The sequence below is a fragment of the Oryctolagus cuniculus genome, chromosome 2 (genome assembly GCF_964237555.1).
Source record: "Oryctolagus cuniculus chromosome 2, mOryCun1.1, whole genome shotgun sequence".
Classification (NCBI taxonomy): domain Eukaryota; kingdom Metazoa; phylum Chordata; class Mammalia; order Lagomorpha; family Leporidae; genus Oryctolagus; species Oryctolagus cuniculus.
The window spans coordinates 3951685-3968117 of NC_091433.1; the positions used below are offsets into that span (position 1 = coordinate 3951685).

General features: G+C 61.7%; 1 protein-coding gene across 5 annotated transcripts in view; it reads right to left on the minus strand.

Annotated features, from left to right (window-relative positions):
• Positions 1-16433, minus strand: part of EVC (EvC ciliary complex subunit 1) — a 52336-nt gene that overhangs the window by 21219 nt on the left and 14684 nt on the right. For 3 of the 5 annotated variants that reach the window (XM_070068040.1, XM_070068037.1, XM_070068038.1), the window contains exons 4-11: positions 15464-15696; positions 14152-14236; positions 11525-11623; positions 9369-9506; positions 7406-7564; positions 3902-4118; positions 3229-3377; positions 1975-2073 (exon numbers count right to left, since the gene is read on the minus strand). In XM_070068040.1, the coding sequence (XP_069924141.1) occupies positions 1975-2073; positions 3229-3377; positions 3902-4118; positions 7406-7564; positions 9369-9506; positions 11525-11623; positions 14152-14236; positions 15464-15696 (1179 nt within the window). The remainder of the gene's footprint in view (positions 1-1974; positions 2074-3228; positions 3378-3901; positions 4119-7405; positions 7565-9368; positions 9507-11524; positions 11624-14151; positions 14237-15463; positions 15697-16433) is intronic. The other 2 variants (XM_070068039.1, XM_070068041.1) reach the window with 2 other exon arrangements.

The window sequence follows — 16433 nt, forward strand, 5'->3', positions numbered from 1 at the left end:
CATGCACACACGCATGACACACACATATGCAATCACAGCACACATGCACCCAGACACACATACACACCTACATGCACATACACATATGCACACATGCATGACACACACATATGCAATCACAGCACACGTGCACACAGACACATATACACCTACATGCACATACACACACGCGCACACGCACGACACACACATACATGCACACACAGTTTCAGGGTATGCCAGCTGCCTTGGAGCCCTCTGAGACCCCACCCCCCGGCAAGCTCCTGACCCGCCTGCTGCCCTGGCTCCCTGGGTCCTGATCCTTCCCCTGGTCTCTCTTCTCCCCCATCACACACACCTGCCATGCTTGGGTGAGTTCTCTCCCATGTCTGAGCTCTCTCCAATCCCGCCCCAGCCACCTGGAGGACCCTCGTTCCCTGCCCGGCTGCTACAAACCCACCCATGGGCCCTGCCCTCAGCACTCTGCGGCTCCGCCCCAGACGCTTTTAAAGTTGCATTTCTCTAAGTCACACCCAGCACCTGACCAGTAGCTAATGACAAGTTAAACACCTGTGCAGCACCTCGCCTGCTCTCTGGCAGCCCAGGAGGGCGCGGGCAGTGACCACACATCCTGAGCGCCCCCCACGCACCCGAGACTTCTCTGTGGTCTACACGGATGAACTCACTTAAGAGCCGTCTTAGAAAGTCTGCACTCTGCCTTCACGGAGCAGGAGCCTGGGAGCTGACCCTCCAAAGGGACCCCACTCCCGGTGCTTCCTCCCAGCGCCCACGAGTGCCAGCCTCCTCCACGCCCACACGCTCGCTTTCCAGGGATAGTGCGACGTCCCCGCCAGGCCTGGGCTTCCTCCTCGGCCCCTGAAGTCTGTTCAGTGCACCCCGACCTAGGGATCCTCGCACAACACAACACACGCACTGCCCAGCCCTGAACGCAACATTGTAGGCAGGCTGCTCGGGACCACATCCCCTGCCCTCCGCCCCTCCCACCGTCCCCTCCCTGGCTTCCACAGATGGGGAGCCTGCAGCTGGGAGCGGCTCAGGCTGTGGTCCGGGGACGCCCAGCCAGGCAGGCACAGCCAGCATAGCCATTGGCAACATAGGATCCTGACCCTGACCTTGGAGAAGCCGAGTTTGCAACAGCCAGAGGCAAGGATTGCTCAGTGCAGGCAAACCGCATTGCCTGGACCCTCGGATCTGAGACGGCACCTGCGGGCCACTTCTGGCGAGCCGCCCCAGGGCCTGGACCACGTCCCTGAAGTCACACAGGGCAGGCATCTGGCCCGGCAGTTAAGACGCCCCCGACCCATCTCAGAGAAGCCAGACCCCCAGCTCCCGCTCTCCACTGCACTTCCTCTTAACGCAGGTCCTAGGGGGCCGCGGTGACGGCTCGTGTGCTTGGGCCCCTGCCACCCATGTGGGAGTCCTGGATGGAGCTCCTGGCTCTCAGCTTTAGCCTTGCCCAGCCCCAGCCCGGCCACTGCGGGCATTTGGGGACTAACTAGAACAGCAGATGGGAGCTCTGCTGGCTGTCTCTCTGCCTCTTAGAAAAATCCAAAGCGCCACGTGCAGGTGCACAGAAGCGCATGGCCCCTCCGCTGTGCCCCTGACCCCAGCATCGCCACATCCTCCCTCCAGCGACAGAGACACCAGCAGGTCCCACTCCCCACTCCCCCCCACGGACCCTCCTGACAGGGGGCACAGGAGCCGCCTTTGCTTTCTCTGCTGATCAGAACCTGACCAGGCCAGCCCTCGGCTCGGCCTTCTGGCCCCAGAACCAGGAAAATGGCGCCTGTTGTTTGGGGCCCTGGTTGTCTGTTTGCCATGGCAGCCCGCTGATGCCAGTGAACGGGGACATAGCCCAAGCCTCGCGGTGCCCGTCCCGAGGACCTCCTCACCCCCTGCTTGTGCCTGGCACTCCCTGTCCACCTGCCCCCCCCCCCCCCGCACGCTGCGCCGGTCCCGGCCGAGGCCACACACCTGGCAGAGGAGGGCCACGGCCTCGGCGGCTCTCACCTCCTCCTCCTCCTCCAGCTCGCTGCGCGCCAGCCTCTGCCTCTGCAGGACCTCGTGGAAAGCCTGCGAGAACACGCAGCTGAGGGAGCAGAAAAACCCACTTCCTCCCAGGAGCCCCTCCCCGCCGACTCCTGCCTCCCAACGGGAAATCGTCCAGCCCTGACATACAGAGAAACCGAGGCACGGGTGCCACGTGGCTTCCACAGCTTGCAAACCATGGCCGAGGCCGGGACCATGGCACCCAAGTCCCAGGAAAACCCGGGCCAGGCCACTGTACCCCCAGTCCTGGCCACTGGGCGCCGCCCTCTGACTTGCGCTGCTGGAGGCCATGGCCCAGGACTGGCCAAGCCACCCCCGAGTGTGGCAGGGGCCGTGCAGATGGGGGCCAATGACCAGCGGCCCCCGCCCTGCCCACAGGCCTGGGCCCCGGCCTGAGCGGCCAGCAGAGGCAGAAAGGAAGGTTTCCTGGCTGGGGTGCGTGTCCCAGCCGCGTCGTGAAGATTGGGGATTTCTGGGGGTGGGGGAGACAGGGAGCACCAGGCAGCTCCAGCAGCACAGACAGACGGGCAGGGACCCAGCAGCCTCTGGGGCAGCACAGGCGGAGGTGGGAGGGCACAGAAGTGCGGGGCCAGGGGCCGGCAGGAGTTCGGGTTCATTCACTTGTTCCTGCACTGTCATTCATTCATTCACTTGCTCATTCATTCAACCTCTCCTGCCTTAGTCCTGTTTCCCCTGGACACCTGCTGAGGGCCTCCCAGGGGCGTCGGCGGATTCCCTTTCCCTCCAGAAGGTGGCGCCACTTCCCACCCCTCCCCCTCCCCTGCCTCCGTGAGTTGCTTGCCCTGGTCCCAGGCAAGACCAAGGGCATTTGCTAGGCTGGCCACCTCCCTGTTCCTGCCCCACTCTTCCTGGACTGGCGCCCAGGAAGTGAATGTGCCACACACGTGGGACATGCTCGCCCCCTGGACACACCTGGCACTTCTGCATGCATCGGCCACGCCCTCTGTCCAGACCCTCCCCCGCCCCCTCTGCAGCCTGGCCAGGCAGTGCAGCTCCCATCAGCGGTTCACAGACAAGGACTGGGGACCCGGGGGGTGGGGGGAGCCAAAAGCCGGCCTTCTGTCTGGCAGGTGCCGAAGCTTCCTGTGCATGGTTAACGGGGACCGGCACCCACTCAGCTCGGCCTGCGTGAGTCCCGGTCTGGGCTGTGGGGGTCACCTTGAGGAAGTCCTCCGGGCTGGTGGTCGGCTGGGCCTCGGCCAGGAAGCCTCTCCGCTCCTCCTCCTGACCCAGCTGGAGCCGTGCCATCCTCTCTGCCTGCTGAGCCAGAGTCGCCTTGGCCAGGTCTTTGCCTTGCTGGACAAACTCTGTGATGAAGATAAGCCACAGGACAGCAGGTGACCCCCAGCAGGGCCCTCCTGGGGCCAGCCCGTGTCTCCTGCCCAGGGGGCGAGGCAGCTGCTGCCGGCTGCACAGGAACACGCCGGGGCCTCTAACTTCTTCTGGGGTCTGACACCCTCTGTCTTGAGCACTGCCCTGCCCACTCCCAGGAAACAGCAGAGCTCCGTCTCCGGGGCCGGCCTCTCCGCAGGTGGACCCTGAGCTGCCCCGCTCACCACGCAGCTGAGCAGAGCCCCATGTCTCTCGTGCAGGACCACGGGGTGCAGCCGAGCGCTGTGGCTTGCCTCTGAGCGTTTCTGGCTCATTCCTAGCGTGGGACCCACCCCCACCCCTCCCAGCCCCCCCTGCTGCAGGACGCTGGTCCCTCAGCCTGCATCACGGCGGCCTGCGTGGAGCAGGTGACCTTGGCCTCCCCTCAGCTCTGCGTAGAGAAGGCCGGTGAATGACTGGCCCCTCCTCCCGACACTGGTTGGGGCGGCCCCCAGCTCACGCCTGCTGAAGCTCTCTGCCTCCTCCCAGAAGGCCTTGTGCTGTTGGGTCAGCAGCTCCTCCCTCTGGCGTGCGGACAGCTTCCCCTCGGCGCTCAGCAGCTCCAGGCCGTGGGAGATGGCAGCCAGGCGGCACCTGGTCTCTTCCCGCACCTGCAGCCGCAGGGCCTCCACAGCTTTGGCCAGGTGCGCCCGTCCCATGGTCCTCTCCACGGCGTCCTGGGAGGAGAGACACAGGGGCGCTGGCCTCTGGAGGAGGCGAGAGCTCAGACAGCACCCATGTGGCGCTTGGCCCCCGGGGAGTGCTCCCTGGAGGAGGGGCCCCTCCCATGGGAAGGAACCCCACGTAGCACAGGATGGAGGAGAGCCCGCCCCCTCCAATCAAAGCAGCCCCCGGGAATACCCAGGTCCTCAGGGAATGCTGGCACCCTCCCTCCGCCCCGCCCCAGGCTCCTCCCTGCCCATGTGGTCACTTCAGGGACAGACTCTGCCCAGGACGTGTGGGCCAGAGGCAGGCGCGGGTCCCGTGCGTCTCAGAGCAGCAAAGGGCCTAGCGTCAGCAGGGCCGCCGGCGCCCCCCTCCCCAGTCTGAACCTGACCTTGCCCGGGGCCCACAGCTGCCCAAGCTCAGCTCGGGGTCCCCTCCGTCCCAGGCCACGACCACAGCCGTCCCTGCTCTCCCCACCTTCCACGGCTCCCCCGCATCGCAGGCCAGAGGCCCTTTCTGGGACATGGACTTGGCCCCAAGCCTTCCACTGTTGCCTGCAGATCCAGCCCGAGCTCCTGAGCCCCCCCAGCTGCCTGCTCCTGGCTGCACCAGGCCTGTGCTGACGGTGCCTCCGGCTGGTTCACCCTGCCTGGCCAGGGCTTGCTCAAGTGCCCAGGCTCTGTGGTCCCCTGATCTTCTGCACCCCAGGGCCCCGCCCCTAAGCTTGTTTCAAGGGATCTGCCCAGGCTGGACAGAGCCCCTGAAGACGGGGCCAGGCCCGAGTCGCCGGGTCTCCCTGTCTACTGTGCTGTGCTTGTCTGTGTCCTAGAAAACGTGACCGGGCAAGGAGGACCGGCCCCCAAGACGAGAACGCCAGGGTCCATTCTGCACGCTGGCCCTTGCTCTCCTGTCCTTCAATTCAACGAGGCGGCAGTGGTCAGCAGCCTCGGACCGCTAGAGGGCGCAAGCGGATAAGCAGAGGCGCAGGCCAAGTGCTGGTGGGGGAAGGGCACAGGCCAAGGGCCTGGGGAGGCGGCCCCCTAAGGTGTAGGTGTTTAGACTCCAGGGCGAGCCCCAGGCTCCGCGGTGACAACACAGGCGGCCCGTTATGTTCCAAGAGCGACAGGGGCGGACCCAGGAGCATGGGCAGACGGATGGGGGAGGGGCGGCTGCTTGCAGAGAGCCCAGGAGTCCCCTAGTAGAACCTGGGCAGGCACAAATGTGGCTCCACCCTCACGCGGCCCCAGCCATGCACATGAGGGCTGAAAGGGGAAGCTTTGAGAACAGCCAGGGTAGCCTGTGCGCCATCGGCGTCCAGGTCTTCCCGCTGTCCAGGCCAGCCCCACCTCCCTGAGCGCTCCTTCCTCCCCCTTGTCTCTAGACTGAATGTGATGGTGGCTGGGTCCCTCATAGGGCTCCTCCGGGAGGCTACGTGACGCCCTCCAGGTCCGGCTGCTCGTGGTTTTTCTGTCACTCCTTTTTGCCAACCAGACACAGGCAGGGCCAATCCCCGCGCCCCCCCCCCCCCCCAGGCATTGCAGCGACTGGTTCATGTCTGCTCTCTACGCCATGGGATCATGGGCGCTATGGGGTCCCCATTTCCCAGATGATGAAACCAAGCCCCAGAGAGGTTAAGAAATGTGCCCAGTAAGATGTGGGAGCCCAGGTTTCCTCCATGAGGGGCATGGGGGGGCAGTGCAGGTGCTGGGGGGCTCGGGGCCCCCAAGTGTCTGAGCTGAGGGCAGGTGGGGCCGCTGCAGAGTTCTGGGGTGTGGCACCACCTGGGCTGGCACACAGGTCAGGAATGGACCTCACCGGGCTCAGAGGATGGGGCAATGGGGCAGTGTGCCGTCGGAGGCACACTTCCTGGGCCTGGGCCAGTGGCTGTGCACGCACAGGCTGAGCCCGCAGCCTCACGGAGAAACCACACGGGGACCAGGACTCTGCACCTGCACGTGGCCTGTCTGTGGCAGCTCCGAGGCCCCCTGCTGTATAAATCGGGTGACAGCAGCTCAGAGGGGTTAAGCAACACGTTGAAGATCACCCAGCTCCCAGCGGCCAAGCCCAGGTCTGAGGCTGGGTTTGCAGAGTTCTCCAGCCCAGGTTGGCAGCCCCAGCCTCACAGAATCAAAATCATGTGAGGACTGTGAAAGCCTGTGCTGCCAGGGCCTCTGCTCCACACCAGTCAGGGGGGAGCCTCTGGGGGGGGGTGGGGTGAGGCCCCGGGCTCAGGGCACGCAGGTGAGCAGACCGATGCTCTACCTACACTGCCGGGCAGCACCCCGGCAGCTCAGGCCATCGTCCGGGAGCCCTGCAAACCCCAGCGCCTGGAGCTCTCCGGCCTGACTCAGCCAGGATGTCTGTCTGCAGTAGGGAGCGCCTGGGACCCGAGCATCGGCCCCTGCCAGACCGTCGCTGTGTGACGTCGGATTTGAGAACCAGCGCTGTGCTGCACAGACCCATGCACTGCACCACCTCCACTTAACGGAGGGATGGATGGGTGGTGGAGAAAGGGACAGATGGGTGGGATATGGGTGGGTGGATGAGTGGGTGGAGGGACGGGTGGGTGGATGGGTGGGTGGGTAGATAGAGGGGTGGATGGGTGGGTGGATGGATGGATGGATGGGTGGATGGGTAGATGGATGGATGGATGGATGGATGGGTGGGTAGATGGGTGGGTGGGTGGATGGATGGGTGGAGGGATGGGTGGGTGGATGAGTGGGTGGAGGGATGGGAGGGTGGATGGGTGGGTGGATGAGTGGATGGAGGGATGGGTGGGTAGATGGGTGGGTGGGTGGATGGGTGGGTGGGTGGATGGGTGGGTGGATGAGTGGATGGAGGGATGGGTGGGTGGATGGGTGGGTGGGTAGAGAGGTGGATGGGTGGATAGTTGGATGGGTAGGTGGATGGGTGGGTGGAGGGAGGATGGGTGGGTGGATAGTTGGATGGGTGGAGAGGTGGACAGTTGGATGGGTGGAGAGGTGGATGGACGGATGGATGGATAGCTGGATGAAAGGATGTGTGGGTGGATGGAGGGATGAGTGGATGGAGGGATGATGTGTGGGTGGATAGAGGGTGGGTAGTTGGAAGGGTGAGTGGGTGGGTGGGTGGTGGACAGCTGGAAGGGTGAGTGGGTGGGTGGGTGGTGGACAGCTGGAAGGGTGGATGGCTGCTCTTCTTCAGGGGCTCTAACCTCATCTACAGCACCGACGGACGACCCCTCAGGTGCCGCAGGCCTCGGGAAGCCACTTCTGCAGCCCCCGCATCGCCACGCCCCCGCCCCCGCCCCCGGCACTACCAGGGCCTGCCAGTCCTGGGACTCGCGCAGCAGCGCCTCAGCCTCAGCCATTCTTCCTGTGAGAGTCGCCACGAGCTGCCGGGCTCTGGAGCTGGAGCACTTGAACTGGTCCACGAGGGTGTGCTGGATGTTCTCCACCTGCTTCCAGAAAGCTTCCATCTGTGGGCGAGCGCGAGAAGCAACAGACAGGGGAGCCGCGTGATTCCAGAAGGCCACGCGCTGCGAGCCGGGAGCTACAGTTCCCTCCTGATCGCAGACAGAGGAGCGGAGCGGGCGCGTGGTCCCAGCCGCTTTATCTCGGCCTGGATCGCCATCCGCGGGGAGCTTCCTCCTCGGGCCTCGAGATGCCGAGCCAGCCTAGGACGGCTTCTCAGCAGGTGTGCGGCAGCAGTGGGCTCCCCCCCCCCCCGGCTTAAAGACCCTTAAACAGGTTGTGATGGCAACGTGGGTGCTCATGGGAGGCAGCCGGGAGCTCCTGGTGGCAACAAAAGCTCGAACAGAACTAGCCGCTGTTGTCTTAAAAGAGCAAGACGGCAGAAGGATGCCGACCACGTCAGAAGTTCGCTGGAATTCTTTTCCCTCCCCCTAAGGTGTCAGAAGCAGAACTGGGAATCCCCGGGGGGCTCAGGCGTCTGGGGCGCTCGTTTGAGACATCGGAGCCCCGCAGAGCTCTGCCAAGGACACCAGGAACCCTAAGGTCCAGCCTGCCTGGCACCTAAGTGCGTCCTTAACATTCTATTTTTATACCAAGTGCACACGTATTTGGGTTCAGGCCCCTCCCTCGGGATCGCCTCAATGCTGGAATGATCTCTTCTTGTGGGACGGGGCGTGGAGGGGCAGGGGTTGGGCGCTCCAGGAGCCTAGGCTGACGCCGCTGCTGTGACATGTCACACGCTGTCGGGACACGTGGAGCTCTTCCCCCGTCAAGCCCACCAGAAAGCCACCCCCCTGTGGCAGCTGGGCCTCCCGTCCCAGGGGTCTCACGGCAGAGGCCCCCACCCCACCCGGCCCCCAGCACATGACCTTGACCTTCAGCCAGCACATGGCCGACCTCCAACTTCCCCAAGAGAACGCGGGTGGCCAGCCACGGCCCCGCACGCCCAGACACGCGGTTCTATGTCCAGCCAGCCCTGCCTTTTCTCTTCCAGTCCCAGGGAGCCAGGGCACCCACTCGTGCTCCGCAAACACTCCTGACTGCCTGGCACCTCTCTCCTCCGGCCCCTCAGAGACCTGCAGTTCCTCTCTGCTTCCTTGCCCTGAGTCGACAGTTCATTCCCAAGGCTTGGCGCCAGGCCCGCTCCTCTCTCCACCCTCCGTACAAGCCCAGGCCACGGCCATGCTCCTGGGGAGGGCACCAGTACCAGGCAGAATGTATGACCGCTATGAGCCCTCTCCCGGAAGACCACAGCCCCCCGGAGAAGATGGGGTGCCTTCCCAAAGCAACGTCTCTAACACCTGTGACTCTCAAGTGTGGCTGAGCCTAAATGCATTCTGGAAATCTCAGGGCCTAGCGCAACGCCTGGCAGAGAGCGAGTGCCGAGGGAATGTGTGTTTAACACCTAAGACGCCACGACACGAAGAAGGCAAGAGAGCCGCCACTCCCGAGAAGCCAACGGCGCTGGAGTTCAAAGCCGGGCTTTTGGGAGTGACGCCCAGGGTCGGAGGAGCTGGTAGCAGCTGCTGCAGCCCACGGGACAGCAGCGACACTGAGCGGGAGAGCGAGCTCGGCCTTGCATGGACAGAACGCATCTCCAGTTGAAACGAGGGGAATGCACACTGGAAAGCACAACCTTCCTTTGTGAGCCTCGACTCCCTGATTCCGCTTTCCCTGCGGCTCGGCCTCAGAAGCTGCTCCCTGCCTGCAGGCTGCCCCCTGGGAGCTGGGGGAGCCACGGGGTCAGCACGCTCCCGGGGTCATCTCTTCCTCCCAACCCCGGCGCCCCCAGGACGGCCCCTCACGCACGTGCTGCACCAGCTGCTCCGAGAATTCCCGCTCCTTCTTCTCCACCTCTGCCAGGGCGACGTAGTCGGAGTCACCCGCACCCAGCGCCTCCGTGCTGGACAGTCTGGCCTGCAGCTCCCTTTCCAGTTCCTCCAAGTCCTGGAGGGAGGGGGGAAGCAGAGACCTCTACTGTAGCTCTGATGTCGTCTTTTTTTTTTTTTTTTTTTTTTTTTTTTTTTTTTGACAGGCAGAGTGGACAGTGAGAGAGAGAGAGAGACAGAGAGAAAGGTCTTCCTTTGCCGTTGGTTCACCCTCCAATGGCTGCCGTGGCCGGCACATCGCGCTGATCCGATGGCAGGAGGCAGGAGCCAGGTGCTTCTCCTGGTCTCCCATGGGGTGCAGGGCCCAAGCACTTGGGCCATCCTCCACTGCACTCCCTGGCCACAGCAGAGAGCTGGCCTGGAAGAGGGGCAACCGGGACAGAATCCGGTGCCCTGATCGGGACTAGAACCCGGTGTGCCGGCGCTACAGGTGGAGGATTAGCCTAGCGAGCCGCAGCACCGACCTGATGTCGTCTTAAATTCTAGAAACATCAGTGTGCTCATTTTCTACCACAGTATCACAAAACACTCCCTGGCCACGATGAAGTGCTGCCCGTGTTGCCCTCTGTAAGGTGCCACGACAGAAACCCACTTTTCTCCTAAACTCAGAGCTTTAGCAATAATGCCCTCTTCTGTATTCCCCTGTAAAGAAAGCACTTAACAACGATGACTACGTCACAGGGCAGGCCTGAGGCCCGAGGGGCTGGGAGGAACGCTTCTGCCACCCCCTCTGGTTTCCACAGGGAGGGATTACTCGTTACACCCGCGGGAGGGAGTGGTATGATGTCACTGTGGGTTCCAGAGCAGGAAGTGGACACAGCTGCTTCCTGTTCGGGACGCACCATTCCGAGGTGGCCATTCCCTTGGGGCGGCTTCAGCCCGGAGGACCTGGGCAGGGAAAGCTTGCGGTGGCCCAGCTCTGTGGGTGGCGGGAGAGGCCACGCAGTGAATCCTGGGCGGGCGTGTTAGGAAGCCATGACTGCTGCGTGTCTGTGCCCCTCCTCCAAGCTGGCCGGCGTCAGCGACACGCGACAGTTCCACGCCTCCTCTCCGCTGTCTTCCGGTTGACTCTGTGGGCGTCTCCCCACCCTCTAGTCGCATGCGCCATGCTGTTTCCTTCCAAAAAGCAGCTGCCGCTTCTGAGTGCTTCCTGTACCCTTCCGGAAGCCTTGAGGTTGCTGGGAGCATTAAGTGAAATCGCGCGTGGGACACTTGGCTAGACCGTCTCAGTGAACCGGAGCCGCTGGGCCACTCAGCACCTGGTCCGCAGCCACAGAGCTGCGCGGGGCAGAGCTGGGGGCTGATGGGGGTAGGGTGGTGGCCGCGGTGGTGAGGGTGTCAATGAGACGATGACGAAGATGATGACGATGATGCCAACGATGGCAGCGGGGCGGGAAGGAGGCTGAGGGGGAGGACGGTGAGGGTGGGGAGGACTTGTGGGAAGGGGGTGGCAGCTGTGATGAGGACCACGATGCGGGCAGTGACGTGATGCTGACGACGGGGATGGCGGCAGCGGTGACGGCCGTGACAGCGACGGCTGTGCAGACGAGGGGACGGCAGCTCTCTCAGTCCATCGCCCTGCTGGGGCTTCACCCACGTATCTCTCACCCTTTCTGCACTCCCACGGGACGGGAACTCCCGCAGTGCACCGAGAAGCCAGGCTGGGGAGACAACAAGAGCCCAACCTCCACCTGTCTGAGTTCGAGCCCCAGCGCTTTCTTACTGCAGGGGAAAGAAAGGAGCTTCCTACGAGACTGACAGGAGTGGAATACAAAGAAGTACAAGGCTCTGCAACCAATACTCAAATTATCTCCTTAAAAATACCCAAATACGCAGAAAATAACATTGCTGTTAACTGTGACCAACAGCCTTCTTATTTGTGTTATCAGCATTTTTCTAAATTTTCACAATGCGCACTGTTGTCTTTGTATCTGCACACACTCTCATGCGTCATCGCATTGTGTTTGAGAGTCTATTCTGTGATAAACCATTTTCACGCCTGAAACCAACAATGCTTTCATATCCTAATAGTTAATCTCGAAGTGAGCTTGGAACACGGGCTGAAGCAATACTTACGTTTTCTTGTTTTGAAAGAATCCGCTGGTACAGCTCATCCTCAGACTTCTTTTTTGGAAGGAAGTCAAGGAGACACATTTTAAAAATCTGCATAAACATCTGGGGCCAGAGGAGGAAAGATGGGAAGAGAAAGGTTCAGCAGTGGTGTCCCCTCCCCACTTCCCTCCCGTGTGCCCACCCCCCACATCAGAGGGTTCTTTTTTTTTTTTTTTTTTTTTAAAGATTTATTTATTTGAAAGTCAGAGTTCCACAGAGAGAGGAGAGGCAGAGAGAGGTCTTTCATCCGATGGTTCACTCCGCAATTGGCCACAAAGGCCAGGGCTGCACTGATCTGAAGCCAGGAGCCAGGAGCTTCCTCCAGGTCTCCCACGTGGGTGCAGGGGCCCAAGCACTTGGACCAACTTCCACTGCCTTCCCAGGCCACAGCAGGGAGCTGGATCGGAAGTGGAGCAGCCGGGTCTCAAACCGGTGGCTATGGGATGCTGGCGCTTCAGGCCAGGGCGTTAACCTGCTGTGCCACAGCGAGGCCCCAACATTAGAGGGTTCTTTGAAAAGTTCACGGAGGGACTGGTACTGTGGTATAGTGGGTAAAGGCACCACGTATGGTGCCAGCATCTCATATGGGCACTGGTTCAAGTCCCGGCTGCGGCTGTTCCACTTCCCATCCAACAGCATGGTAATGCATCCGGGAAAGTAGTGGAAGATTGCCCAACTACTCGGGCGCCTGAACCCATGTGGGAGATTGGGAAGAAGCTCCTGGCTTCAGACCAGCCCAGCTCCGGCCATTGCGGCCATTTGGGGAGTGAACCAGAGGATGGAAGACCTCTCTTTCTCTCTCTCTGTAACTCTGCCTTTCAAACAATTTTTTTAAAAAAAGATCTATTTTTAAATGTTCACGGTAAATGCATATAATGGAAAAAACTAGACATAGATTAAAAGGCTTTTACATCAAAACAAACGGATCTTTAATTCCATTTTCCTACGAACTTGTCGGAGCACCTGTAGCTCTTGGTCAAAGGAATGACCTTGGACTTGTCAATCACGGGAGGGGCCTGTCACAGACTGCACTCCATGATGCTTCTGAACAATGTTCCATTTCTGCTTCATTCACTTACTCATATTTGTTTTTTTATTTTTTTTTTAATTTTTATTTATTTTTTATTTTTTTGACAGGCAGAGTGGACAGAGAGACAGAGAGAAAGGTCTTCCTTTGCCGTTGGTTCACCCTCCAGTGGCCGCCGCGGCCGGTGCACCGTGCTGATCCGAAGGCAGGAGCCAGGTGCTTCTCCTGGTCTCCCATGGGGTGCAGGGCCCAAGCACCTGGGCCATCCTCCACTGCACTCCCGGGCCACAGCAGAGAGCTGGCCTGGAAGAGGGGCAACCGGGACAGGATCCGGCGCCCCGACCTGCACTAGAACCCGGTGTGCTGGCACCGCAAGGCAGAGGATTAGCCCAGTGAGCTGCGGCGCCGGGCTACTCAACTCATATTTGTGAGGTGCCCCTCGGTGCGGGGATCCCCAAGTCCCCAAAAATGCAAGATGGAGCTGCTTCCTCGTGGACTCAGAGGGACAGAGGTAAGCCAGGCCACCCAGCACAGCTCCAGCTGCACAGATGAGACACCGTTCGGGTCAAGAAGGGCCCTCTCCTGCCGGGACTGTCTCCACAACCCGCGTACCCCGCTCCCACGGTGACAGCTGCGTCGTTCCTGGGTCGGGCGATCAGGCATCAGGCCTTGGCTGCAGGGCCAGCTCCTCCGGGCTTCCCGCGGCTCCAGCCAGGGCTGAACCACCAGGGAGCAGATGCACCTGCAGGCAGGAACCTTGCTGCGTAACGTCCCCGCTGGGGTTTCTCCTTGCCCAAAGCAGGGAGCAGTGGCCCGAGGGAAGCACTGAACTTCCTCTCCCAGCTCCACGTCTGCAGCCCTGTGACTCTGGGCACGGCCCTCCCGTGTGCCTTGCGGTCCTCATCTGTGGGGCGGGGTTAACTGTGCACCAGATCCCTGGGTTGGGGCGAGCCCCAAGGGACTCCCCATGTACGGCTCCCAGACAGATGGCACACCTCCATGAAGAGAGTGCTCCTGCACCCCGCCAGCACAATGGCCAACCCTTTAGAATACATCCCCCTTAAATCTCTTCTCTCGGCCGGTGCCACGGCTCACCCGGCTAATCCTCTGCCTGCGGCACTGGCACACTGGGTTCTAGTCCCGGTCGGGGCGCCGGATTCTGTCCCGGTTGCCCCTCTTCCAGTCCAGCTCTCTGCTGTGGCCCGAGAGTACAGTGGAGGATGGCCCAGGTCCTTGGGCCTTGCACCCACATGGGAGGCCAGGTGGAAGCACCTGGCTCCTGGCTTCGGATCAGCACAGTGCGCTGGCCACAGCGCCCATTTATGGGATGAAGCAACGGAAGGAAGACCTTTCTCTCTGTCTCTCTGTCTCTCTCTAACTCTGCCTGTCAAAAAAAAATCTCTTCTCTCTCCATCTCCCCTAGGAGAGGAGGCTGGGAGCTGCTTCAGCCCCCACTCCCGTTCTCATTGATGTCAGGTTCTCGAGGGCGTGGGACTCGGCAGACACAGTCCCGTCCCCCAGTGGCCGTGCTCACGGGAGGGCAGCGGCAGCACACCCCACCTACCATGCGCGCCTCCTGCCGCAGAGCCGCGTCCACACACAGCAGCGTCTGGAGGTGAAGTCTGTACACACACAGGTCAACGTCCACACTGAGAAGCCGAGAGGAAGAGAAGTCGTTCAGGATATTTGCAGTGGGGGCTGAGGGTGGGGTCACGGGTGGAGCCACCGGAACTTCAACGTGCTCCCAAACTAAAGCTTTGGGAGGGCAAAGCTGTTGCCACAAGTGGAAAATTCCACACCACGCAACCTCATTGCTCCACAAAGTTTAATTAAAGGCATCGGATGATGTCACCTCCCGGTTCCGTGCATTTGAAGCCTAAGTGAATTTTGCGTTTAGACTTGGATCCCATCCCCAAAATATTTTATATAATAACACGTAAAAATTCCAAGATCCAAAAAAACTGAAATCCCAAATGCTTCTGGCTCCAAGCATCTCAGGTCTGGGATGCGGCATCCCTGGTCCACAACGCCCAGGGCACCCGGGCTGGAGATGCCAGCCCTGACGCAGGCCGAGACCCCCAACGCCCACCTAGCGGCCTCAAGAAGGGAGTCAGTGAGCCGTTTGAAGCCCAGTGATGACCAGAAGTGGGCAGATGGCGTCAAAGACCCCGCAGCCTGGGACAGAAGGCGAGAGAAACGGAGGTCCTCTCTCCTCCTCTGACCCGGGTCACGTCTACCGCCTCAGTAATCCCTCGTCATTGCTGCAAGGGAGATGGCCACGTGCCCATTTCTCAGATGAAGAAACTGATTTGGGAAAGACAGGCTCGGAGAAATCAAGTGGAGGTTATGCAGGTAGACAAGTGGCAGGGCATGAGCAAAGTCTTCGGTATGAGCCGTAAATGACCACACTCCCATCCAAACTGACAAATGCTCTAAGTTGAAATGTGAGAAACTGCCGTTCCAAGCCAGAGCTGGCCCAGCCTAGCAGAGCCCCCACCCCCCAACCTTCAGGGTTTATTGATCTCTGAACGCGTCCAAGGTTCCCTCGTCGGACAACAGGGGGCAGCAGTGAGCAACAGGGACTTGGTCCTGGTGTTCAGGAGCTGATTAATCCTTGCAGGGGGCTTGGCCTCTGCCCCCACTACTCAGGGGCACTTGGTCAGTGCTGGTGGCTCCCATGCAAGGCCCAGGGCTCCCCCGTCACTCTGCACGGGCCCCTTGTCCCATCTCTCTAGATCAGCCCAAATTCTCCCCGCAATGCCAGCTGACACGGCGGTGACAAACACATCTGGGATCCCGCACTAGGCTGCCGTGTGTCCGCGGTTGAATCTCTAACCCTCTCTGGGCCTCTCGGAGAGAACCGGCCGCCCCTTCACCTCTCGCAGGCCAGCAGCTCGGGGAAGCTGTCCACGCGGAGGAAGGTGCGGCTGAGCAGCCTGTCGTCACTGGCGGCCGAGTGGACGCTGGACGAGGAGCTCCCGTCGTCCTTCTCGGCCTGGCTCAGGCTGGCCAGGCTGCTGGAAGGGGAGGCCTCCAGGGGCTGGTGCGGCAGAACCACGTGCTTCAAGTTCTCGTGCAGAGACGGGTTGGAGGAGCCGTCGGCCAGGGGCTGCGGCAGGAGGGACGTCACTGTTAGTGCCTGCAGTGGTCCGGGGCTGTTGGGCAAGTCGACCTGAGACCCAGGGGGCTCCCGGGGAGGCTTGGCCTGGCTGGAGCAGACGGTCAGGCCTCTGAGCATGCACTACAGGGCTTCTGCCCCAGGGTCACGGCCATGGCCACACCCCAGGACCCAATCACAGCTCAGCTGTCCCCGTGAGGGCAGCCTCTCCGCTCCAGGCTCCCACCCAGAGGCTCCTGACCTGGCTCTGTTCCTCAAGCACCCACGTGCGCCCCTCACTCGGCCTCCAACTCTGCCCTGGCCGTTGCAGCCCGCCCCCCCCCCCCCCCAGGCAGGTCTATCCACTAAAGCGCCTGCTCTGACGCCCAAGTCCTGCCCAGGCCTTCGCCTCGGCTCCACACCGCCTCCCGCAGGCTCCCAGCTCCTAATCAAGGAACCGGTCCCCAGGGACCCCACCATGGCTGCCTGCATCCTAGCCTAGCACACGGCACAGCCAGAGAGCTCATCGCGTGTCAGCTCCCTGCAGCTCCAGGCACTCACCCAGCTGCACCGGGCTGGCTCCGGCTGAGGGCCTCCTCTTACTCTGGGGCCCGCCAGACCCCGGTTCCCCATCCGAGACACCGCATCTGCTGTCCGCTGGGCTGCACCGTCCGCTGGGCTACACTGTCCGCTGGGCTACACCGTCCGCTGGGCTACACTGTCCGCTGGGCTACACCGTCCACTGGGCT